Source organism: Dipodomys spectabilis, unplaced genomic scaffold (assembly GCF_019054845.1).
Source record: "Dipodomys spectabilis isolate Male_0828 unplaced genomic scaffold, ASM1905484v1 ptg000067l, whole genome shotgun sequence".
NCBI classification, from domain to species: domain Eukaryota; kingdom Metazoa; phylum Chordata; class Mammalia; order Rodentia; family Heteromyidae; genus Dipodomys; species Dipodomys spectabilis.
Genome location: NW_024870744.1, coordinates 3351435 through 3373732, shown reverse-complemented (window position 1 = coordinate 3373732; position 22298 = coordinate 3351435). Strand labels below are relative to the sequence as shown.

General features: G+C 62.9%; 2 protein-coding genes across 4 annotated transcripts; one reads left to right on the top strand and one right to left on the bottom strand.

The window, feature by feature from the left end:
* Nucleotides 1–53: 53 nt before the first annotated feature.
* Ntmt1 (N-terminal Xaa-Pro-Lys N-methyltransferase 1) lies at nt 54–8904 on the bottom strand. 3 transcript variants are annotated; one of them, XM_042681256.1, is made up of 4 exons: nt 8778–8904; nt 2060–2268; nt 1389–1641; nt 54–748 (listed from the first exon to the last, which is right to left on the bottom strand). In XM_042681256.1, the coding sequence occupies exons 2-4, from the start codon at nt 2219–2221 to the stop codon at nt 492–494; spliced, it is 672 nt and encodes a 223-aa protein (XP_042537190.1). In that variant the 5' UTR covers nt 2222–2268; nt 8778–8904; the 3' UTR covers nt 54–491. The 3 variants fall into 3 exon arrangements, with proteins under 3 accessions (XP_042537190.1, XP_042537188.1, XP_042537189.1); XM_042681254.1 differs by having other exon boundaries at nt 1389–1637; nt 2124–2267; XM_042681255.1 differs by lacking the exon at nt 8778–8904 and having other exon boundaries at nt 2124–2206.
* A 4606-nt stretch (nt 8905–13510) lies between these two features.
* CUNH9orf50 (chromosome unknown C9orf50 homolog) lies at nt 13511–19117 on the top strand. Its single transcript, XM_042680874.1, has 6 exons — nt 13511–14139; nt 14214–14312; nt 17225–17385; nt 18434–18602; nt 18756–18858; nt 19042–19117. The coding sequence occupies exons 1-6, from the start codon at nt 13511–13513 to the stop codon at nt 19096–19098; spliced, it is 1218 nt and encodes a 405-aa protein (XP_042536808.1). The 3' UTR covers nt 19099–19117.
* Nucleotides 19118–22298: the final 3181 nt, after the last annotated feature.

Sequence of the window (22298 nt, the reverse complement as noted above, 5' to 3'; positions counted from 1 at the left end):
ATGGGTGACTTCCTAGTCCCCCGACTTGCACCCCCAGGAAGTACCACACCAGATAGGTTCACCCCTTTTAATTGACTAAAAATGCCTGCTAAAGAGGAGCCTCTGATTTATAGTGAAGAGGGGGGGCCAGACACCAGCCAGCCTGGCTCCTGCCCTCCCAGGAGTCCACAGCCAACGAAGAGGGGGCCACCATCCCTGAGGCGTGACGTCTGCATCTGCATCTCCACGAGGGGAGCGCCTAGTATCTCGGGCTCTGCCACCCCCTGCCCGCCCCGCCCCTGTGCGGCAGGGCAGGCGCCTCCACACAACCCCACTCGCCTCCCTCCCCGCTGCCTCCCTCTGGGCCTTTTTAAGAAAAGTCTTTTAAGTGTGTGGACAGCACACAAGTGTATTTAGTGGCTTGGCTCTCTGAGCCCTGGCATGGAGCCTGGGCCTTGCCACTACCAGCCCCTACCCTAGCTCTGGTCCCTGGCGGTCCCTGCCAGCCTGGCTCATCTCAGGGCAAAGCTGTAGACATGGTAGATCTCGTCCGGAAGGTTCTCCTGCCTCTCCTCGGCCAGGAGCCGGAGGCCGGCGCTGCGGATGATCCTGCGGACCACCTGGAGGTCCCGGCACACGCTGCTGTCCACGTCGTCCAGGATGACGCCTTCCTGCGCCATGTTGTCCTTGATGACGATGATGCCATTGGGGCGCAGGCCACGCTGGCAGCGCCGCAGGAACGCAGCCAGGTGCTCATCTGTCAAGTGGCCTGGGGTGCAGAGGCGTAGTTACAGGGTGACACTGAAGGCACCCCTCTTCCCTCATTTTGTTTCCCTCCCAGCCTCCTGGGCGCCACTGTCCCTGGGTCACGTGGAAGGTGGCCATGGCTCAGAAGTTGCCCACACAGAACATGAGCCTGAGCGTGGGGAGCCAACTCCCAGGTGTGGCCTGGCCAGACCTCCACACTCCCCCTCCACCCCGTCCATGGGCTCCCTGCGGCCACAGCTGGGCCAGCTGTGTGTGGCGCAGAACAGCGAAGCACAGGACAGCAGTTCCTCACCCTGCTTTCACAACCTGCAGTAGTCGGCACCTGCCAAGCAACAGCTGGGCCCTGAGTTCAAACCACAGTGCCACCCCAGACCCTTGGTAGGCCTTGTGAAGCCCAACTATAACCCCAGCACACCAGGAGGCTGAGGGGGGCCCAGGCCAGGGGTCACCTGGGCTGCGCTGAGATCGAGGCTTAGAAAACTCCCTTCTTTTGAATCAGTGTCACTGACTATTTAAAGTTTTAGAACAAAAAACCACCTCTGAGTGGCCAGCAGGTGTTCTGGTGAACTAAGCCCTGACTTTGGCACCAGGGCCAGCAGCGGCCAGGGGTGGGGTGCGGGGGAGGGCCACGGGAGCCTCACCTATCACCCACTGGATCCAGATGACGTCGTAGGAGCCGGGCTCCGGGCTGAAGTCCTGCAGCCCACAGCAGAAGTAGTTCCTCACCCGCTTGCCCTCCTCCCCCAGGTAGGTCTTGGCTTTGGCCAGAAAGTCCTCGGTCACGTCCACCATGTCCACCACTCGGAAGAGCGGCAGGAGCAGCCGCTTGGTGATCCTTCCGATGCCCGCACCGCAGTCCAGGGCACAAGAGGTCCCCGTCTTATTCGGGCCTTCCTAAACGGCAGAGGAGGCCATGGCACGGGGACCCCTCCCCCCGTGCCCACCCGCGTCAGGCCAGGCACCTGCCCGTGGGGGGCCACGCCTTCCTACGGTGGAGGCAACTTCCACTCAAAGTGGCATGCATCGCCCAGCTCCCAAGACCCAGGAAGACGGTAGCTCTGAGCTGAAGAACTCCACAGCATCAAGGCGGAGGGACAATGGTGGGAGGAGGGGGAGGGAGGCACCCCAGAAACCCCAGGCAGGCAGAGTGGGAGAGGCCCCAGAGACACACCGGCTCAGTCCTGCCACCTGCCCAGCCCAGCGCTCTGCCAGCTCGTGGGAGCCAGCAGTGGGGTGGACATGGCTCCCACGCTGCCCCTCGGGAGCCACCAGAGCCTCAGCCTCTCCTGGAGAGGACATCAGGCCTGCCTACCCTCAAAAACCTCTGCAGGAACTTCCGGGAGCTGCTGAGGTCGATGTTGGAGATGTGGCCATACCCCCCAAGCATGCCGTCCACCGTGGGCGGGATCTGCTTCCAGTAGGTCTTGGCCTTCGAGTAGAACTGGGTCTCATCCTCGATCAGCTCGCTCGTCATGCTGGCACCGGCCGCGTCGCTGTCACAGCACTGGCAAGGGCGACTCCTAAGCCAAAGAGCGCCTGGGTCAGGACCCAGCAAGGTCACGGGGACAGGGCTGCGGTGGCCAGGCTCTGGGAGCCAGGAAACCACTATCACACGCAGACTTGCTTCTGCATCTTAGGTGGTGGCACTTGTGCCCTACATTCCCGTCCAATCACAGCAAGAGATCCTGGCATCTAGAAGTCGACATAGCTATGCAACGCCTAGCTGTAACCTGAGGCCCCAGGATCGAGACCCCTGATCCACATTTGAAGGAAAAGGAAGCTACCCTAGGCAGGGACCCCAAGCAAGGGCCCCAGCCTTCTGTCTGGGCATGGGGGTGGACCTGGGAGGACTGAGCAGACCTTAGGCCCTCCTCTACCTCAGAGCACAGAAGCAGCTCAGGGCAGGGCTGGCCCTACCCACGTGCAGGGATGCAGCCAGGTGGAGCTGCTATCCAGAACCCCAACAGCAGGGAGCACCCCAAGGAGAAGGGGCAGGCAAGGGCACTGGCAGGGCATGCACGCTGCTGGCGGCCTGGCTGTCGAGCCCAAGGTGCTCAGGGCCTGAAGCGAGAGACAGGAAAATGGAAGCAGCTCAAACACAGAGGAAAAATGAGGACTCTGCACACTCAGGACGGAGGAGTTCTTTTGGGGTCCTGAGGGGCGAAGGCAGGGCCTTTGCACGTGGAAAGCAGCGCTCCACTGCGGAGCTGCACGCCAGCCCTGGAGGAAGCCTTTCTCAATGGTAGACGCGCAGCAGCTCAGAGAAGGGAGCCCAAGAGGAGTGCTCTCTAAAGGGTGCACACCAGAGGCGGCGTGGCGGCGGCCAGGGAAGAAGTGGGGGGGGGGGGGGCGCCTTAGCAGCTCTAACTGCCCAGCACCGCACCCGCCTCTGACCACAGCATCAGCATGGTGACTCTGAGCAGACAGATGGACACGCGTGGAGGCCAGGTGCCCTCCCTCGCGGGCAGCTCACCCACCAGGTGGGCTTGGCTTGTGTCGCCTCAGAACTTCTCCAGCTGCCTATCTGAAGTGGCCGCTCCCTCCCTGTGGCTGTCTTCAGCATGTCCTGACTCAGTTTCCCTCCTGTCTTGCAGCCTCCTTACAAGTCAGCCCCACAGAGCAGGTGCTGCGGTTCTTCAAAGCTCACTTCGGGGACACCCAGCTCCGAGCCCTGTGGCCAGCGTGGCGTCTGCGGGCCCCTGGTGGGTGGAGAGCCCCTGGAACTGCCATCCAGAAACAATTGTGGGGAATACGAGGGGAGGAGTCCTCAAAAAAAAACCAGAACCAAGTGACGGGCTTCAGAAGACAGACCAGGGCTGTGGGCGCACATGGGCCTTCAGACCATGAGAGGCAAAGGCAGGGAAAGCCCCAACTATTCTGAAAGCCAAACTGCATCCTTCTCCAGGGCTTGGCCCGCCCACAGGGGCTGCCTCCGTCCTCATCCCAGCCACTCCCCAGCACCCGAAAAGGAACTGAATACACCCCAGCTCTCTCCCAGCCTGTGATCTAGACAGGGGTCTGCTTGAACCCCGCTTTGGAATCTTGCTTCTGGCAGTACTGGGGGGTTCTTCACAGGGGTGGTAGTCCTAGGGCTTGAACTCTCAAAGCCTAGGTACTATCCAGTGCCCAGCTTTTGACTCAAGGCTGGCCTGCTACCGCCTGAGCCACAGCTCCACTACTGGCTCTTTTTTCTTTGTTGGTTAATTGGGCTTAAAGAGTCTCACAGGCTTTCCTGCCAGGCTGCCTTCGAACGGTGATCCTCAGATCTCAGCCTCCCGAGTAGCTAGGATGGCACGTGTGAGCCACCGGCGCCCAGCTCACCACTTTGAATTCTGGTATCAGTCCAGACACTGCCTCGGCACTCTTTGGGTACAGGGGTTTGGAGCCAGTGAACTTCCATCCTGTGGGGAAGCAGGAAGGCGACCTGGGTTCCACACATGGCGTCCCCCATTCCCCGCCTCACCCCGGCACAGGGCCTCAGCGTGGGGAAGAGCGAGCCACGCTGCTGCACAAACTCGTGGCCAGCTGTGAGCAGGTGCAGGCGCAAAAGCACGGAGGGGTGCCTGTCCTCGAGGCTGCGCTGCAGGCCACACAGCCCTGGAGAACTTTCCACGACTGCACCAAGAGGGGCCACCGGCCTGAGCTGTGTCCTGTGGGGGCCTGGCGGGGTGGGCGCCGGGGCAGCATGCCCCGGCCGCAGACCTCCTTCAAACCACCCTCACCCCGCCAGCAGGTGCCCCTGCAGGCAGAGACAGCATGATCACCCCAAACCCTCCTAAGGCCTGTCCACCAGGCAGGGCCCACAGGCCTACATCCCCACTGGACTGAGGCCCTTTGGAGAGATAGCAACATCCCGAGACTCATCTGCTAACCCACACAACATACTCGGCAAGGTTTACTCCTGAGCAAACGGGCCAAACGCTTATGGGGTATTCTCCCTGCTCACCTGTCTGCCCCCCCCCCCCCCCCCCCCGCCCAGGCTTCCTCCTACATCAGTAGCTGAGGAATGCCTGGATGAACTTATGCCTGTAGACATTTGCCACCTTTAAGAAAATGCTAGGCCAAGCCGGGCGCTGGTGGCTCACGCCTGTAATCCTAGCTACTCAGGAGGCTGAGATCTGAGGATCGCGGTTCAAAGTCAGCCCGGGCAGGAGAGACCGTGAGACTCCTATCTCCAATAAACCACCAGAAAACCAGAAGTGGCGCTGTAGCTCAAGTGGTAGAGCGCTCGCCTTGAGCTGAAGAGCTGAGGGACAGCGCCCAGGCCCAGAGTTCAAGCCCCACGACCGACAAAAAAAAAAAAAAAAGAAAAAGAAAAAAGAAAATGCTAGGCCAGGTGCAGGTGGTTCACGCCCATAATCCTAACTGCTCAGGAAGCGAGATCTGAGGAGCAAGGTTTGTTATCAACCCAGGCAGAAAAATCTGTGAGACTCCTATCTCCAATTCACCAGCAAAATTCTGGGTATGGTGGTGGGATTCAAGTGGCAGAGCACCAGACTAATACAAAAAAGCTAAGTAAGAGCAGAGCGCCAGAGATAAAGCCTCACTAAGAGTACTACAATGTTGCCCACGAAGGACAAAGCCTTAACTATTCCCAACTGGCAACACTGTGACTGGAACCCACAAGGGGATTTTTTTTTGCTTTACTCAAGGCCCTACAACTGGATTCCTTCCAAAGTCAAGGTCTGCAGAATAATGTGATTTACAAGAATCCCACCAGCAGGCAGATTCCAGGAAGCAGCCGGGGAGGCACAGCTGGCGGGAAATGGCAAATCCCATGGACACTCACTGGCATCACTGGGGGGGGGGGGGGGGTGACCTGTCCACCCAAGGCCCTCTAGTGGGAAGTCCTCCCTACACTGCGCTCCAAGCATAGTGAGAGCCTGTAAGACCCAGGGAGGTAAGACCCAGGGAGGAGTCAGCCAGATGCAGACAGGGCAGCTCTACATGCATGCTAGAAAAGACCCCTGGGTGCATCAAGCTGGACACCTGGACTGGCACTCACCCCCTCCCCACCCCCATGCAGCCATACTTGGGCAGCCACCTAGCATCCCCTCTCCCAGGACCCAGGGGAGAGAATGGCTGCAGTGACCCTCACTACCACCCTGAAAGGAAGGGGAGGGGCAAAAGCCTTCCTGGAGTGACCACCCATGCAGTGCGCAGCCTGGGGCAGGGAGGGGAGGGGGGCTGAGCCTGTTCTCCAGTACGGGTGGATGGGCACAGACCACAGGAGATCAGGAGAACGCAGGGCTCCCCAACACTGAGAGGAGGGAACAACCCCCAAATGGTAACAACAACATAAAACTTAAAGCGTGGTTCCCCCCTCCTGGGATATGGAGATTGGGAGGGATCACGGTTCTGTAGAGACCCTCATCTCAACTAACAAGCAGGTGTGGTGGTACATGCCTGTCATCCTAACCACATGGAAGATCAAGGGCCAGCCCAGCATAGGCAGAAACACAAGAATTTATTTAAAAAGAAAAAAGGTAAAAAAGGGGTAGGGCTGTGGCTCAAGTGGTAGAGTGGCTTCCTAGCAACTGTGAATTCAAACCCCAGTACTGAGTTAAAAGTATAATAATAAGATGAAATCGTAAGCTGGGCACAGGTGGCTCACATTTGTAATTCTAGTGATTCCAGAGGCTGAGATCTGAGGATCACATTTTGAAGGCAGCCCGGGCAGGAAAGTCCATGAGACTCTATTTCCAATTAACCACCAAAAAAGACCCAAGTGGAGACGTTCAAGTGATAGAGTGCTAACCTCAAGCAAAAAGCTCAGGGATAGCACCCAGACCAGCCAGAACACCCCAGCTTCAATGTTCTTTGGTTTCTTCTTTCTACCTGGGGAAGTGGCACTAATTTAGGGGACCGCAAAGCCCTGAGGATTAAATGTGCACATGAAAAGCTTGGAGGACCTCACAGAGCCACATACATTCATTCTCATTCTCATTCTCTCTCCACTCGGCCCCCCCCCCCACCTTTCTTTTTCTGTCAATACTTGGTCTTGAACTTAGGACATGGGAACTGTCCTTTAGTTTTTTCCCTTAAGGCTGGCGCTCTACCACTTGAGCCACAGCTCTACTTCTGGCTTTTTTTTTTTGAGGGGGGGGGGAATAGAATATAAGAGTCTCATGGAGGGGGCTGGGAAGGTGGCTCAGTGGTCGAGCTTTTGCCTTGCATGCTTGAGGCCCTGGGTTCGATTCCTCAGCACCACATAAGCAAAAAAAGCCGGAAGTGGCGCTGTGGCTCAAGTGGTAGAGCGCTAGCCTTGAGCTGAAGAGCTGAGGGACAGCGCCCAGGCCCAGAGTTCAGGCCCCACGACCAGATCTAAAAAAAAAAAAAAAAGAGTCTCATGGACTTTCCTTCCTGGGCTGGCTTTGAACCATGATCTCAGCCTCCTGAGTAGCTAGGATTATGTGAGCCACCAAGGTTGGGCTGCCCGTGTTCGCGCGTGTAGGAAGAAGTCAGTGAATTCCACGGGGACGATGGGGGATTGTTACTGCAGGGTGGGTGGAGGGGTGGGGGCGGGGAGGTTCACAGACCAGACCCCTGCAGCGGCCTCGACCCCCACACTCGGCCCGCAGCTCTGACTCGGCCGAGCCCAGGTGACACGCACAAGACCTACCGCAAAGCCAGCCACGGGCCTGGAGGCCGCGCGGGCGCCGGGGCGCCCCGCTCGGCTGACCTAGGCCTCAAGGGCGCCCGACGACAGCTGTGCGGGCGGCACCTGCGTCCCGGGCTGGGGCCAGGCCCGCAGTAAATCGGATCTGCCGAACGGCGCTCGGTGAGCCGGGCTCGGCACCGGGCCTCCACGCATCCCGCCGTCCGCCCTGCCGGGGGCATTCGCCCCATCCCCGATTCTGAGGGGAACTGAGGCTCTGGGAGGGGCTTGCTGCCGCCTGGGGCGCGCTCCCGGCCCAAGCCTGCGGAGCGGCAGGCCTCCTCCCCTCCCCGATCCCCGCGGTCCCGGCCCAGGCCCGGGTCCCCGGCCCGCGGGGCCCTCCCCGGACGCGCACACGCCGGGCCCCCGGCCCGCATGGTCCTCCCGGCCCCGGCCCCCGGCCCGCATGGTCCTCCCGGCCCCCGGCCCCCGGCCCGCATGGCCCCCCCCCTGTGCCGGCCCCCGGCCCGCATGGCCCTCCCGGCCCCGGCCCCCGGCCCGCATGGCCCCCCCGGCCCCGGCCCCCGGCCCGCATGGTCCTCCCGGCCCCGGCCCCCGGCCCGCATGGTCCTCCCGGCCCCGGCCCCCGGCCCGCATGGCCCCCCCGGCCCCCGGCCCGCATGGCCCTCCCGGCCCCGGCCCCCGGCCCGCATGGTCCTCCCGGCCCCGGCCCCCGGCCCGCATGGTCCTCCCGGCCCCGGCCCCCGGCCCGCATGGCCCCCCCGGCCCCCGGCCCGCATGGCCCTCCCGGCCCCGGCCCCCGGCCCGCATGGTCCTCCCGGCCCCGGCCCCCGGCCCGCATGGTCCTCCCGGCCCCGGCCCCCGGCCCGCATGGCCCCCCCGGCCCCCGGCCCGCATGGCCCCCCCCCCTGTGCCGGCCCCCGGCCCGCATGGCCCTCCCGGCCCCCGGCCCCCGGCCCCCGGCCCGCATGGCCCTCCCGGCCCCGGTCCCCGGCCCCCGGCCCGCATGGCCCTCCCGGCCCCGGTCCCCGGCCCCCGGCCCGCATGGCCCTCCCGGCCCCGGCCCCCGGCCCCGGCCCGCATGGCCCTCCCGGCCCCCGGCCCCGGCTCCCGGCCCGCACGGCCCCCGGCCCCGGCTCCCGGCTCCCGGCCCGCATGGCCCTCCCGGCCCCCGGCCCCGGCCCGCATGGCCCCCCCCGGCCCCGGCCCCGGCCCGCATGGCCCTCCCGGCCCCCGGCCCCGGCCCGCATGGCCCTCCCGGCCCCGGCACGGCCCCCGGCCCCGGCCCCCGGCCCCCGGCCCCGGCTCCCGGCCCCCGGCTCCCGGCCCGCGGGGTCCCGACACCGGGCAGTTGGGGACGGGACCTCGCCGCTGCCGGCGGCCGCCGCTCGGGCCGCCTCCCGCTACTCACCCGCGCAGGGCCCGGGAGCCGGGGAGAAGTACCAGGACCGGGAGGAGGCGGCGAGGACCCAGGAGTCACCGCGGCACGGCAGGAACTCCCGACGCCTCGCACCGCGCTGTCTTTGTCCGCGCACATCACTTCCGGACGCGACGAGGGGCGTGGCCTGCACAAGACCCGCCCCGACGGCTAGCCCCGCCCCTTCCCGCGGGCCGCAGCCAACCCGCTTCGTCTCCGGTTCCGGGCGGAGCGCCGAGCCGGGGCGCGCGCAGGCGCGTTGCGGGCGCCCGCGGGCCCGCCCTGGGCTCGAACTCAGGGTCCGGGCGCTGTCCCCGGGCCTTTTTCCCCGAAGCCTGGCGCTCCCTTGAGCCACAGCTCCCCTTGGGGCTTTTTCCCTGGCGCATGGCTGGCTTTGACCCGCGATCCTCCCGTCTCAGCCTCCGGACCGGCGCGAGCCGCCGCGCCCGGCCGGCCTTTCCCCTCCAACTTGTACTATCGGAGACGTACAGCCCGGGCTGCCCAGCTTTCCAGGCCTGGGACTGCAGGTGTGAGCCCCACGCCCAGCCGAGCTGCTGGGCTCCTGAAAGTCAGCCTTGCATGCGTTTCCCACGGGGTAAAAAAGAAGAGGGAAACTGGCCATCGGTGCTCGAAATCACCCGTTTCCGTTAGCAACTTAGTATTCCTGCAAAGAAAGAAGCGAGACAGGAAGCGGGGAGAAGGGGAGGGGAGGCAAGTAGCTCTGCTTCGATGCCAGGCCACGTACGCAAAACAAGTTCCCATTCTTAAAGACTTACACTTCGCTGGGCTGGTGTTCACTGCGTGTGCCAGTTCTGGGGCTGCAGCTCACAGTCCGAGTGCCGTCCCTTAGCTTTTCTCACTCAAGGATTTTGCTCTACCACTTGAGCCACACCTCCATTTCCAGCTTTTTGTAGTTAACTGGAGATAAGAGTTTCATGGGCTTTTCTGCCTTGGCTGGCTTTGAACCCTGATCCTCAGATCTCAGCCTCTTGAGTAGCTAGGATTACAGGCGTGAGCCACTGGTGCCCAGCTCTGGGATGGCCTTGAAGCAGGGATAATGTGGACAGAAGAGAGCTTGCAGGTAGGTAGACCCTCTGAGCTTCAGCCTCCTCTCCTGCTCCGCAATGCTCTGGGACTGTGTGGAGAGTGTTGTAAGTCCAACCTTTAGCCCAGCACTTTCAACAGCTTTTTAGGGAATGCAAGCAATTATGACAGCATTCATCTTAAGTGAGCTGACAGTCCCTAGACTAACATGTTAGTGTTGAATGTACAAATGCCTTCCTCTGGGCAGTGCACACAGGCAGTGGTTGGTTTGTCTGGGGTTTTTTGTTGTTGTTGTTTTTGTTTTCTTTGCTTGGTTTTTGTTTTGTTTTGGTCAGGGTTTCAATAAGTTACCCAGGTTTTAGCCTCTGAGGGCTGGAATTATAGGCATGCACTATGACACCCAGTGAATGTTTCCTTTCATCTACGAGGATTTAGATGACGGGGGTAAAAAGCTCCTTCAGCATTTCAGTTCATGTATACATAAGTTGCCATACTTTCTGGACTATTTCTAGATCACATTATTGTCTGGACTGACTCCTTTTACAGGCTTCATTTTACATCTTTCTAGATCCCAAGAGTGTCTAGAATCCTTTTTAGGAATCCCCCTCAGATCCAAACCCATCTCTACCCTCTACCCTACTTCCACTGCCAAGCTCCAAGGCCTTTCCAGGCATGGCTAGTGGACCTCCAAGCTGCTCACGTAGACCTTTGAATTCTCAAGCCTAGCCCTTAGGACTTGCCCAGTGAATGTGTGTGGAATGCAAGGGCTGGGGGTTAATGTAAGGCCTGCTGCCCTGGGCCAGGCCCTGCCCTCCCCACCTCCTGCATTAGTCTCCACCCAGTACCTGCATTACCTAGGTAACTGGCACACCTGGAAGCAGTCACCTGCTCCCTCCTCCGAGGTCACATCCTGGTGGAGTCCTGGCTTAATTAATAGAGTGCTAGCCAATGAGCAAAAGTGTTAGCTACTCAGTCTTGGGGGTAGGAAGGAAGGGAGGGAAGACAAGGGTTAGAGGGCTCTTCAGATGTCATCTGGTTGCTCTGGTAGCCTTCACCCATGTTTTAAATCCCCACCAGAAATTACACATGCACACACTGTCTCATACGTGAAATTCAAAACTTCCTAGCTTCCTCACTCATTATTCTAATTGCCAAAGGAATTATGTTCTTTCATTCCTGCTGAGGAACTTTCTAGAAAACAAATTATCTTTTGTATGCCTCTGCCAGGCTAAAACTCTGTAATTTGGAAAAGTCTCTTTGTGTGTGTGTGTGTGTGTGTGTGTGTGTGTGTGTGTGTGTGTGTGTGTTCTGGAGCTTGAATTCAGGGCCTGGTCACAGTCCCTGAGTGTGCTCGAGGCGGGTGCTCTACCACTTGACCCAGAGATATAACTTTCAGATTTTTTGATGGTTAAGAGTTAAGGGTCTAGGCTGGGCGCTGGTGGCTCACGCCTGTAATCCTAGCTACTCAGGAGGCTGAGATCTGAGGATCGCGGTTCAAAGCCAGCCCGGGCAGGAGAGACCGTGAGACTCCTATCTCCAATAAACCACCAGAAAACCGGAAGTGGTGCTGTAGCTCAAGTGGTAGAGCGCTCGCCTTGAGCTGAAGAGCTGAGGGACAGCGCCCAGGCCCAGAGTTCAAGCCCCCATGACTGACAAAAAAAAAAAAGAGTTAAGGATCTCAGGGATTTCTCTTCCCAGGATGCTTTTGAACCATGATCCTCAGATCTCAGCCTCCTGAGTAGCTAGGATACGATTATAGGTGTGAGCCATGGTAACAGCTTACCCTAGACACCTAGTGACAACGCCTTCAGCTCCTCTAGAGCTGCCCACAAAACACCACCCACACACCATTCCCCCTCTGTCTTCCCGAGTGGAGGAAGCTGAGCCCTTCCCTGGCCTGGGCATAGCTGCCCTAACCAGGCATCCCAGGGCATCTCCTGACCTCTGCCTAGCAGTGACTGTGGGTGATGTGCAGATCACAATGGATCAGAAGAGGCCCCTTGGCAGCAGGGAGGGGACAGACAGGAAGATGAGGCTCTCCGAAGGGCTGGCCCACCTGCTCAGAGGTCCAAAACTCACGGAATCTTTAGCGGCCTCTCCCCAAAATCCAGACACAGTGAGTGTACCACTTCCCAAGCGCTGGGTCAGAGCTGACCTGGGCCTGGGCATGAGGGCGTGCGGGGGCGCGGGCCCTGGAGCTCAGCCTCCCAAGGGGATGTTGGTTCAAAGCGCTCTATCTGGGCTGGCAGATTCCATGGAGGTGCAGGCGGTCCTGGGCTTCTGCCAGACCCATTGCCTCTGCATCTGTACAGTGGAGGCTGGAGGGGTCGGGCAGTCACGTGGCTGGGGGCGCAGGCTTCCTAGTTACAGCTTGACTCAGGGTGACTGCAGGACACTGCTGGGCCCCTCCACCAAGGGGAGAACTTTTGCTCCAGGGGGGACGCGTCTGTCCAGTGCTGCTCGGCCTGTCCACCAGGGGGCGCGCGTTAACTCACCGCTGCTCTGCCTGTCCACCAGGTGCAGTTCACTCCGCGCTGCTCGGCCTGTCCACCAGGGGGCGCGCGTCCACTCTGCACTGTTCCGCATGCCCACCAGGGGGCGGGAGTTCGCTCAGCGCTGCTCGGCCTGTGCACCAGGGAGGGAACATTCACTCCGTGACCTGTGGGGTTGGACCTATCTGCCAGGGAGCACGTATCGGTTCTGCGCTGCTCGACATGTCCCGCATTGCTCACTCTGCCCACGAGGGGGCGCGTGTCCGTTCTGCACTGCTCCGCATGTCCACCAGGGGGCGCGCGTTTGCCCTTCAATGCTCCACCTGTCCACCAGGGGGCACGCGTGCACTCATCGCTGCTCGGCCTGTCCACCAGGTGCAGTTCACTGCACGCTGCTCCGCTTGTCCACCAGAGGGCGCGCGTCTGCCTTGCGCTGCTCCACCTGTCCACCAGGGGGCGCGCGTTAACTCATCGCTGCTCGGCCTGTCCACCAGGTGCAGTTCACTGCACGCTGCTGCTCCGCTTGTCCACCAGAGGGCGCGCGTCCGCCCCGCGCTGCTCGGCCTGCCCACCGGGGGGCGCGCGTCCGCCCCGCGCTGCTCGGCCTGCCCACCGGGGGGCGCGCGCCCCCTCTGTGGCTCCGAGCGGCCGTGGGTCCCGGGTTCGCCCCCGGCTGCAGCGCCGACCCGGGAGTCACGCGGCGATCAGGCTCCAGGATAACCGGGAATTCTGTTTTGTTTTGCAGCCCTGGGGCCCGACCCCCGGGCCTGGGCGCCGTCCCGGAGCCTCCCTGTGCTCCAGGCGGGCGCCCTACCGCCTGAGCCACGGCGCCGCCACGGCCTTTTCTGTGTATGTGGTGCTGAGGACTCGAACCCGGGGCCTCGTGCACGCGAGGCGGGCGCTCTCGCTCCGGCCCACGGTCCCCGTGCTGTATTCGGGTCCGGTGGGGCGGATCGCCGTCCGCTGGGCCGGCGGCGGGGCGCGGCTGCCCCGGGCGCCCGGCGGACGTCACAGCCCCGTCACGGTCCCCACGGTGAGGACACAGAGGCCGGGCCGGGGCCGGGCGCGCCGCGGCCGCGCCGGGGGCCCCGAGCCCGCACACCGCGCGTCCGGCGCCATGGCCCGCGCGCCGCCCCGCGCCGCCGCCGCGCGCCCGCGCCGGCCGCCGCTGCCCCGCGCCCGCCGCTGAGCATGGCCCGGCGCGCGCCCGGCCCGCCGGCCCAGGAGCGGGGCCCCCGCGCGGGCCCGTGGAGAACCCCGCTGCTGCCCGAGCTGGTCGCGCCCGAGCCGCGGGGGCCGCCAGGTGCGGGCGGCGCGTGGTGGCGGGACCGCGACCCCGAGCCCCGGGCGGGCGGCGGGCGCCCCGCGGCCCGGTCCCGGCTGCCGCCGCTGCGCTGGGCCGGCGGCCCCCGGGGGTCGCGGTCGTGGTCCGGGGAGCCCTGGCAGCCCCCCGACTCCCTGGGCGGGCTTCTGGGCGAGCTTCTGCCCAGCAAGTTCCAGGACTTCCTGCGGGAGCTGCAGGCCAAGTGCGCCGACGGCGCGGGGCCGCAGCGCGAGGCCGGCGGCGGCGGCGGGGCGGGGCGGGGGGACGCGGCCGGGCCCCCGCCGCGCGCCCGGCGCCCCGGGCCCCCGGCTCCCCGCGGGCCCGCCCGCCCCGCCCCGCCCGGCGCCCCCGGGCCCCGGCGCCGGCCGCGCCCCGCCCGCCCTGACGCGCCCCCCCCTCCTCCCCGGCTCTCAGCACAGACATGCGGCCAGGGCGGAGCCCCCGCGGGCAGCCGGAGCCCCCAGTGCCCCACCTGCCCCTTCCTGCCCGACCTGTGGTGAGTGCGGCGCCCCGGCGGGCGGGGGCCCGGCCCCCTCGGGCGCCGCCCAAGCCGCCGCCTCTGTCTTGCAGGCACCACCCGACCCATTTCCACCACCTGCCGCCCGGCCACCCGCACCCGCAGCCCGCGCTGGGCCGAATGACGGGCGACCGCCTGAAAAAGGGCAACCTGTGAGTGGGGGGGCGGGGGTCCCTCCCCTGGCTTCCGGCCCCCACCCTGAGCTAGCCCGCCAGCCAGTCCCGCCCGAACCCCGCACTCCCGCATCCCTGCGCGCTCAGGCCTGCGCAACCTTCCACGCTCCCATCCGTCCACGCATCCTGGCATCCGCCAAACTATAACGCCATCCACCTGCAAACCCAGGACACTCTGGGTCTTGTAAAAGAACCATCCAGAAATCCACGTGCCCGCTCACCTGCCCTTCAGTTCTTCTATTCAGATTGTGTTATTCTTCCGCCAGTCTGTCCACCATCAACCTGCCCACACCAGTCCTCCGGGTTTTTTTTTTCCCCTTCCTACTCTCCTTCATACCCTTCTTTTTCCAACTTTCATTACATTTTACTAAAAGTAAAATAAAGCAAAGGATGGAGGCAAGCTGGGCACCTGCGGCTCAGGCTGGAATCCTAGTTACTGGGGAGGCTAAGATAGGAGGATCGCAGTTTGAATCCAGCCTGGGTAGAAAAAAGTTCAGGATCTTGATCCTTGGGTGGGGTGAGGTGTTCCTGTCACCCTCAGCCACGTGGGAAGCTGAGATTGGACAGTTGTGGCTCCAAGCCAGCTCAGGCAGAAAAGGCCTTAAAACCCTGCCTCAGCAGAGGAAAGCTGGACACCAGTGGTCCCGACATCCCAGTTGGCAGGAAGCCCTCACAGGTGGATTCAGTCCAGTGCACGCCTGGGCAGGAAGGAAACCCTACCTCAGAAATAATTAGCAAGGGGCTGGGAAGGCGGCTCAGTGGTAGAGTGCTTGCCTTGCATTATGAGGCCCTGGGTTCGATTCCTCAGCACCACATAAGCAAAAAGAAAAAGCCGGGAGTGGTGCTGTGGCTCAAGTGGTAGAGCACTAGCCTTGAGCTGAAGAGCTGAGGGACAGCGCCCAGGCCCAGGGTTCAGGCCCAACTACCGGACCCAAAATAATAATAATAACAATTAGCAAGCAGGGTACCAGTGATTTAGTCTGTAATCCCAGCAAATGAGCCTAAAGTAAACAGATCAGAGTTTGGGTGCATGACCTGGCAGAAAGCACGGCCCTAACCAACAGAAAACAGAGACATGGATGGCTCAAGTGGTAGCGTGCCAGTCTAGCAAGCTCAAGTTTCTTTGTTCAACCTCAGTCCCAAGGGTAGGGGTGGGTCAAAACAGCAGAATTCAGGGCTGGAAGAGCAGCTCATCAGTAGAGCACCTGCCTGCAGTAGGGTTTCTTTGGGACTAGATACCAAACTTCTTAACAGAGGGGAGAAATAAGCCAGGAACCATTTCGTCCAGACTGAAGGAGAGGTGAAGAGTGAGGATCTCTGCCCATGAGGTTAGACAACAGCATAAATAAATCACATACCATTCTTCCTGCTCCCATGCCATGGCAGACATTACTAGTCACATACCATTCTTTCTGCTCCTGTATCATGGCAGACATTACAAATCGCTTACAATCCTTCCTGCTCTTGTACCATGGCAGACATTATTAACAGATCATAGCACAGAACCTTCCCAGCACAGTGTTCCAGGTAGACACCATGATGGCCCAGAGTAGAGCTCAAGCTTGCCCTACATGTATGTGAGATTCCCTGATCGGCCCTGGGGGACCCTGGGGTGCCCTAGCCTGGGCTCCAGCCCTCCTCCCTGGGTGGAGATGTCAGTCTCCAACTGGCAGCAGAGCTGAGGAATGAATGCCTTTGCCTGGCTCAGCAGCAGGCCTTGGCCCTCTCCCTGTAGTGGGGCTGTGTCCCCTGTGCAGCTGCACAAAGGTGTGGCGGGGCAAATGGGCAGCGACAGAGGAAACGTGTGTAGCTGATGTCATCTGAGGTGCCATTTTGGAGTGACAGAGCCACGGGGGACCCTTGAGACTGAAATTTAACAATAAGTGAAACAATTGTATCATTAACATAAGCAGAACAGCTACACTGTGTGTGTGTGTGTGTGTGTGTGTGTGTGTGTGTGTGTGTGTGTGTGTGTGTGTACTGGGGCAGAACTCAGGGCCTCAGGCTTCTCGATTGGCTCTTTCTACTCAAGGTTGGCCCTCTATCACTTGAGCCACACCCCCGGTTCTGATTTTTTTTTCCTGCTGGTTCACTGGAAATAAGATTCTCCTGGACGTTTCTGTCCAGGCTGGCTTTGAACCACAATCTCCAGAGCTCAGCCTCCTGAGTAGCTAGGATTACAGGCGTGACCACGAGTACTGTTTTAGTAGGACATATCTATACCTATGGCATGTTCCATCCCTTCCCGGCCCTGTTCAGGGGTGGAGCTGGTCTCCATCACTGGCCAAGGAAACAGGCTCACAAGAGAAAGCTCGGAAAGCTGCGTGGGCCTGGGCGCACGGGCTCTTTGCTGCTTGCTTGTTGGTTCTGAGTGTTGGCTGTCTGGGACCCAGCCCTTCCCCGCTGGGAAAGCCTCCACACCTCAGTTTCCTCATCTATAAAATGGGCCTTGTGTTGGCCGGGCTCTGGTGGCTCAAGCCTGTAATCCTAGCTACTCAGGAGGCTGAGATCTGAGGATCATGGTTCAAAGCCAGCCCGGGCAGGAGAGACCGTGAGACTCCTATCTCCAATAAACCACCAGAAAACCGGAAGTGGCACTGTGGCTCAAGTGGTAGAGCGCTCGCCTTGAGCTGAAGAGCTGAGGGACAGCGCCCAGGCCCAGAGTTCAAGCCCCACGACCGACAAAAAAAAAAAAATGGGCCTTGTGGGTGTGGTGCCCCGGCCCACCAGCAGCGGGAAGCACTCAGCTGGGCCGCCGTGACTCCCGCTGTCCCAGGCCCTGGCCTGCAGGCCAGACCAGGCCACCTGTCCACGTCCTCACCTCCAGCCCTGGTCTGCACGTGTTGTTGCGGTTCTGGGGCTCAGGCTGCGCTCTCCCACTCTCTCGGCAGGCTGCAAGGCTCACAGGTACCCAGGATCAACACTGTCCAGATCCCCAGCCCCGGGGAGGGCACTGCCCCCCGCCACCGACGCTACTGCCCGTTCCGGGTGCGGTTTGAGGATGAGACCCTGCGGGACTCAGAGCGCAGATACTGGGAGCGCAACTGTGCCGGTAAGGAACTGGGACCCTGACGGCCATCTCGGCACGGGCAGAAGCCAGGGCTCCAGGCCCGGAACGGCCCGGACCCCCTGCCCAGAGGATACAGGTGACTGATGGTGAGTTCAAGGCTGAGATTGCGCACACGCGCACACACACGCGCGCACACACACGCGCGCACACACACAGTAGTGAGGCCCAAGGAGAAACAATCTCCGCTCCGCCCAGGGCAATACGTTGCCCACGGAAACTTCCAGAAGCATGTTCCTCCCACGTCTGCGGGGAGATGCCCGGTATGGTCGGGAAGAAGAGATGGCGCCCTGCGCCTCCAGGGCCCAGGCAGAACTTGCACTCAGCCCTCGGGGGCCAGGGCGATCTTTAGGCCTCTGACAGCTGACAGCCAGGGTGGTGGAGAAGGCAGTGGAGGCCTGGCCTGGCTGGGCCTTGACACACTGACACACTGACAGACAGACAGACAGATGACACACACACAGACACACACACACAGGGCCCAGGGCTCCCGGGCCCGGCCTGCGGCTCTGCATTGGGCAGCGCAGCCACACTGCCGGCACAGGATGCCGGGGCCCTGGAGGGGCCTGAGCTGGGGTTTCCGGCCCGTTTCTGGGGCGGTAAGAAGGACCTGCTGCAGGAGTAGGGGGACGTGAGGCGGGGACCCGGCTCTTGAGCGGCCCTGGGCCCGGGGGAGCGGCCCAGCCTGGCGTCCCTCCTCCCGGGCCCTGGGCTTCTTGAGTGTCACCTCTGGGCTCCATAGTGGGTGCCCTGCTCCCCCTTCGGGCCAGGGCCCCGCGCTGGGCTGGATGCAAGTGCAGATATTGGGGTGAGGCCACCGCTTTGGTAAGGATGGCAGACATGTTTTTAAGCCCAAGCTTTCCCAGAAGGCACTGGGGAGCCTGGCGTTGCCATGGAGACAGGCTCTGCCTGGCCTTGGGGGGGAGAAGAGGAGGGAGAGGAGGGGGAGGGGAAGGGGGGAGGGCTGGCAGGGAGGGTGCTGACCCCCCCTCCCCCCCAGCTAGGAACTCAGTCGGGCCTTCTCTCCCTGCAGTCCACAGGAACATCTTCGAGGAAGAGCCAAGCACGCTTCCAGAAGGTTCTGTGCCGGAGCGGGTGTTGCGGAACGTGGGGAAGTGGCTGGAGAGTCTGCCCAAGGCTGTGTACCCCAGACTCAAAGAAGCCATGGGCAGCAGCAGCTCGTCCTGGGAGCGCACTGGCGTGTGAGGCTGAGGGAGGGGCTGGGGGCGCCCTCCAGCCCCGGGGGGCGGGGGGGGGGGGGGGTTCACCGGCTCCCTCTCCCCTAGACCCGCCCAGGAGCCGCAGCGCCACCGCTCTAACGCCTCCCTGCACGCCTGCCTGCCCTTCGTTGCCAGAGCCAGCACGTCCAGACCGCGGGGGGACTACAAAACCTTCCTGGACGCCTACGGCACCCTGGGTCGGAGGTCCCCAGCACCCTGCTCCTGCACCCACAAGCAGGTGAGCACCAGCCCCCCTGGAACGGCCCCGGGCGCTGGGGAGCCGGGCCCAGGTTCAAACCCAGCCCACCTTCCTGGTGGAGAATGGGGCTGGCCAGTGCCAGCCCCCCCGGGATGGATCCTCTTGGGGCGCAGGGGGCCTGGGGGCCTCACAGCCCATCCGGTCCCCCTTCTCGCCCCCCAGGAGCCCTTCCTGCCCAGCTTGGTGCTTCAGTCTCTCCTGAGGCGCAGCCGGCTGTAGGGAGGCGCGGGCAGTGCGGGCTGGGTGAGGACTGCCCCCCAGCCCCGCCGGCCCCCGGCCCCGCTGCACCCCACCAATAAATACACCACCCGCGTGGGTCTCACCAAACCTGACTTGGGGTCTCCAGAGGTTCTTGGGGGCGCTGATGAGGCTGGGGTTTGGGGGCCCAGGGCACCTTCTTCCTGGATGGTGGGAAACCCCCACACACACACCCCACCCCACACAGCCTTGAGCTTGGGTTGGCCGGGACCAGGCTCCGAGCTGCTGTGTCTGGGATGGAGATCTGGTGGGCGAGGGCTGAGGTGCTGCGTCCAAATCCACACTGCCCCGGGTCATGAGTTCAAATCCACACTGCCCCGTCATGAGTTCAAATCCACACTGCCCCAGTCATGAGTTCAAATCCACACTGCCCCAGGTCATGAGTTCAAATCCACACTGCCCCGGGTCATGAGTTCAAATCCACACTGCCCCGGGTCATGAGTTCAAATCCACACTGCCCCGGGTCATGAGTTCAAATCCACACTGCCCCAGGTCATCTGTGGGCTGCACCACCCAGACCCAGCCACCACCACACCACACCAGTGCTGGGTTAGGGTCTGCCACACCTGGGCTCAACGCTAGACAGTTGTGGGCCCGGCCTCTCTCGTGTGTGTGTGTGTGTGTGTGTGTGTGTGTGTGTGTGTGTGTGTGTGTGTGTCCTGGGCCTTGAACTCAGGGCCTGGGCGCTGTCCCTGAGCCTCTTAGTGCTCAAGGCCAGCGCTCTACCGCTTGAGCCACGCACCACTTCCGGTTTTCTGCTGGTTTATTGGAAATAAGAGTCTCACGGCCTTTCCTGCTCGGGCTGGCTTTGAACCGCGGTCCTCAGCGCTCAGCCTCCCGAGTAGCTGGGCTTGCAGGTGTGAGTGGCCCTGGGCCCCGCATCCCGGCGGGGGTGGGGCGCATGGAGCCCGGGACCGGGGCGGGCGGTGCCCGTCGCCCCTGGGCGCAGCTCTGGGCCCCACCCCGGCGCCCGCGCCTCAGTTTCCCCGCGGGCCGCGGCTGCAGCGCCCGGCGCCGCCACGCGGGGGCAGTGTTGGCCCGGCTTTGCGCCGCCGAAACTCGGCGTCCCGGGCCGGTGCGGAACCTTGGCCGGCGGGCGCGGGGGACCCGGGGCCCGGCTGAGCCCGGCCCCGCCCGGCCTGCCTGCCCCCCCGCTGCCCAGGGGCCGTGGCCCGGGCGGAGGCGCGCTGGGGGGGCCTGGGGCGATGGGGGTCCCCAAAACACGGCCCGCAGCGCCCCACCACCCGCCGGGCTGCCCAGCGCCCACCTGTGGGGCTCGGTCACCGCGGCCGCCCGGAGCCCGGCGCGGGGGCGATGCGGGGATGCCGGGGTGCGCCCGCGCCGCGCCGCAGCCGGGAAGCCCGCCGGGATTTCCGCCAGCCACAGGGCCCGGCCCGGGCCGGACGGGTTCGGCATCACCGGCCTGGGAACCCCGCTTCTCGGGGCTTGGGCTCACCTCGGGGTTGGGGCCCGGGGCTGTGCGCCCCGCTGCGGGCCGGAGGCTCCCTCAGCTCCTTGCGGCCTCTGAGGTGGGGCGGCTGCTTTTTCAAAACACCAGCTCTCTCCAAGCCAGATGGAGCCCGACTTTGACCCCCAAGACCCCCCCTTACCCCGCCTCCCCGTGCGTCAGGGCGGCGGTGGGGACCGGCCTCGGTGGGCGCTGGGTGGGGCTGTGGTCTTTCCCTGGAGCAGGGGTGCGGCTGGGGGGCCCAGGCTGTCACCTGGCCTGGCGGTGCCGCGCCACCCCTCAAAAGTCTCCTGAAGCCGGGCGCCAGTAGCTCACACGTGTCATCATAGCCACTCAGGCGCTGAGATCTGAGGGTCGCAGTGTGAAGTCAGCCCAGGCAGGAAAAGTCCGGGACTCTTCTCTCCAATGAACCCCAAAAAGTCAGAAGTGGAGCTGGGAAGTGGCTGAGCCAGGATCTGAGCCGATGCTCTGCAGGCTTTGCAGCCCTCACCGACATGAACGCCCAGGGTGCACGCGCACACGCACGCGCACGGGCACACACGCACACGCGCGCACACGCACGCGCACACACACACACGCACACGCACGCGCACGGGCACACACGCACGCGCGCACACACGCAGTGTGCACACTCCAGCCAGGCCTGAACGGGGGTGACCCTGGGAGGCAGGCAAGGCCCTTCCGAAGTTCTGCCTGGAGCTTGGGGGGGCTGACTCCACCGTGGGGAGCCGCAGTCGGCGGGGCCCCTCCCTGCAGTGCCTGTGTCCCCCTCTCCCTCCCTCCCCCCCCCAGGCATGGACAAGGATGGCTTCGAACTCCATAACCAGCTCTCTCTCAGGAAGAACAGCCCAACCCTGCCCACAGAACCTTCTAGAAGAGACGAGTCAGGCAGGGGAGCCAGATGGAAGGCAGGGGAGGGGGGACTCTGTCCTAGGGTCCAGCAGGGGCTCCGGCCTGTGTGGAGTCAAGCTGTAACACCAAGGCTGACAGCTTTGGGGCTCTCCTGGCATTCGCAAATCTAACTTGCAAATTTCCCCTTTTGATCTCCCCTCTCTGGCTTAGGTGTCTCCCCCTCTGCCCAGGGCAGTGCTGAGCCCCTAAAGAGAGGTGCTGCAGGCTGCCCGGGCCCCTTCACCCCCAAAGAGCACCACCCACCGGGCCCAGGGGCTCTGCCCCTCCCATCTCTGCAGGGGCCCAGCCTCCCTTTTGTGCCCCAGGACCTTTGCACACCCCTGCCTTCCAGGAGGCCTCCCAGACTCCTCCTGAATGGCTTATCTGGCCCGTGGCGTGCCTCCTAGCACAACCGGGCTACTGGGAAGCTGAGATCTGAGGATCACAGTTCAAAGCCAGCCCAGACAGGAAAGTCACAAAACTCTTATCTCCAACGAACCAGACAAAAAAACAAGTGGAGCTGTGGCTCACGGGATAGAGCACCAGCCTTGAGGGGAGAAAGCCAGGGTAGCAGCAGGAGCCCCCGGAGCGCCCACCCAGCCCGACGCATCTCCCACCTGGCTCCAGGCCTCAGTTTCCCTGGCCTGCAGGCGGGGCGCCCCAGCTCCGATGGCTTCCCACTCTGGGTTTCATGTCACGGTGCTTGGCTTCCTTCATTATCTGATTTTCCGGCTGGCGTCTGCGGGTGGCGGGCGCCGGGCCGGGCCTGGGGCGCTGGGAGCCCGGCCTCCGCCTTACCCAA

Excerpts from the sequence above, each read along its gene's own strand:
- Ntmt1 (XM_042681256.1), bottom strand. The coding sequence starts at position 2,221 with ATGACGAGCGAGCTGATCGAGGATGAGACCCAGTTCTACTCGAAGGCC. Across the intron at positions 1,642-2,059 it reads TCCTGCAGAGGTTTTTGAGG|GAAGGCCCGAATAAGACGGG; the intron begins GTAGGCAGGCCT and ends TCTGCCGTTTAG. Across the intron at positions 749-1,388 it reads CTGGATCCAGTGGGTGATAG|GCCACTTGACAGATGAGCAC; the intron begins GTGAGGCTCCCG and ends TCTGCACCCCAG.
- CUNH9orf50 (XM_042680874.1), top strand. The coding sequence starts at position 13,511 with ATGGCCCGGCGCGCGCCCGGCCCGCCGGCCCAGGAGCGGGGCCCCCGC. Across the intron at positions 18,603-18,755 it reads TCCTGGGAGCGCACTGGCGT|AGCCAGCACGTCCAGACCGC; the intron begins GTGAGGCTGAGG and ends CTTCGTTGCCAG. Across the intron at positions 18,859-19,041 it reads GCTCCTGCACCCACAAGCAG|GAGCCCTTCCTGCCCAGCTT; the intron begins GTGAGCACCAGC and ends CTCGCCCCCCAG.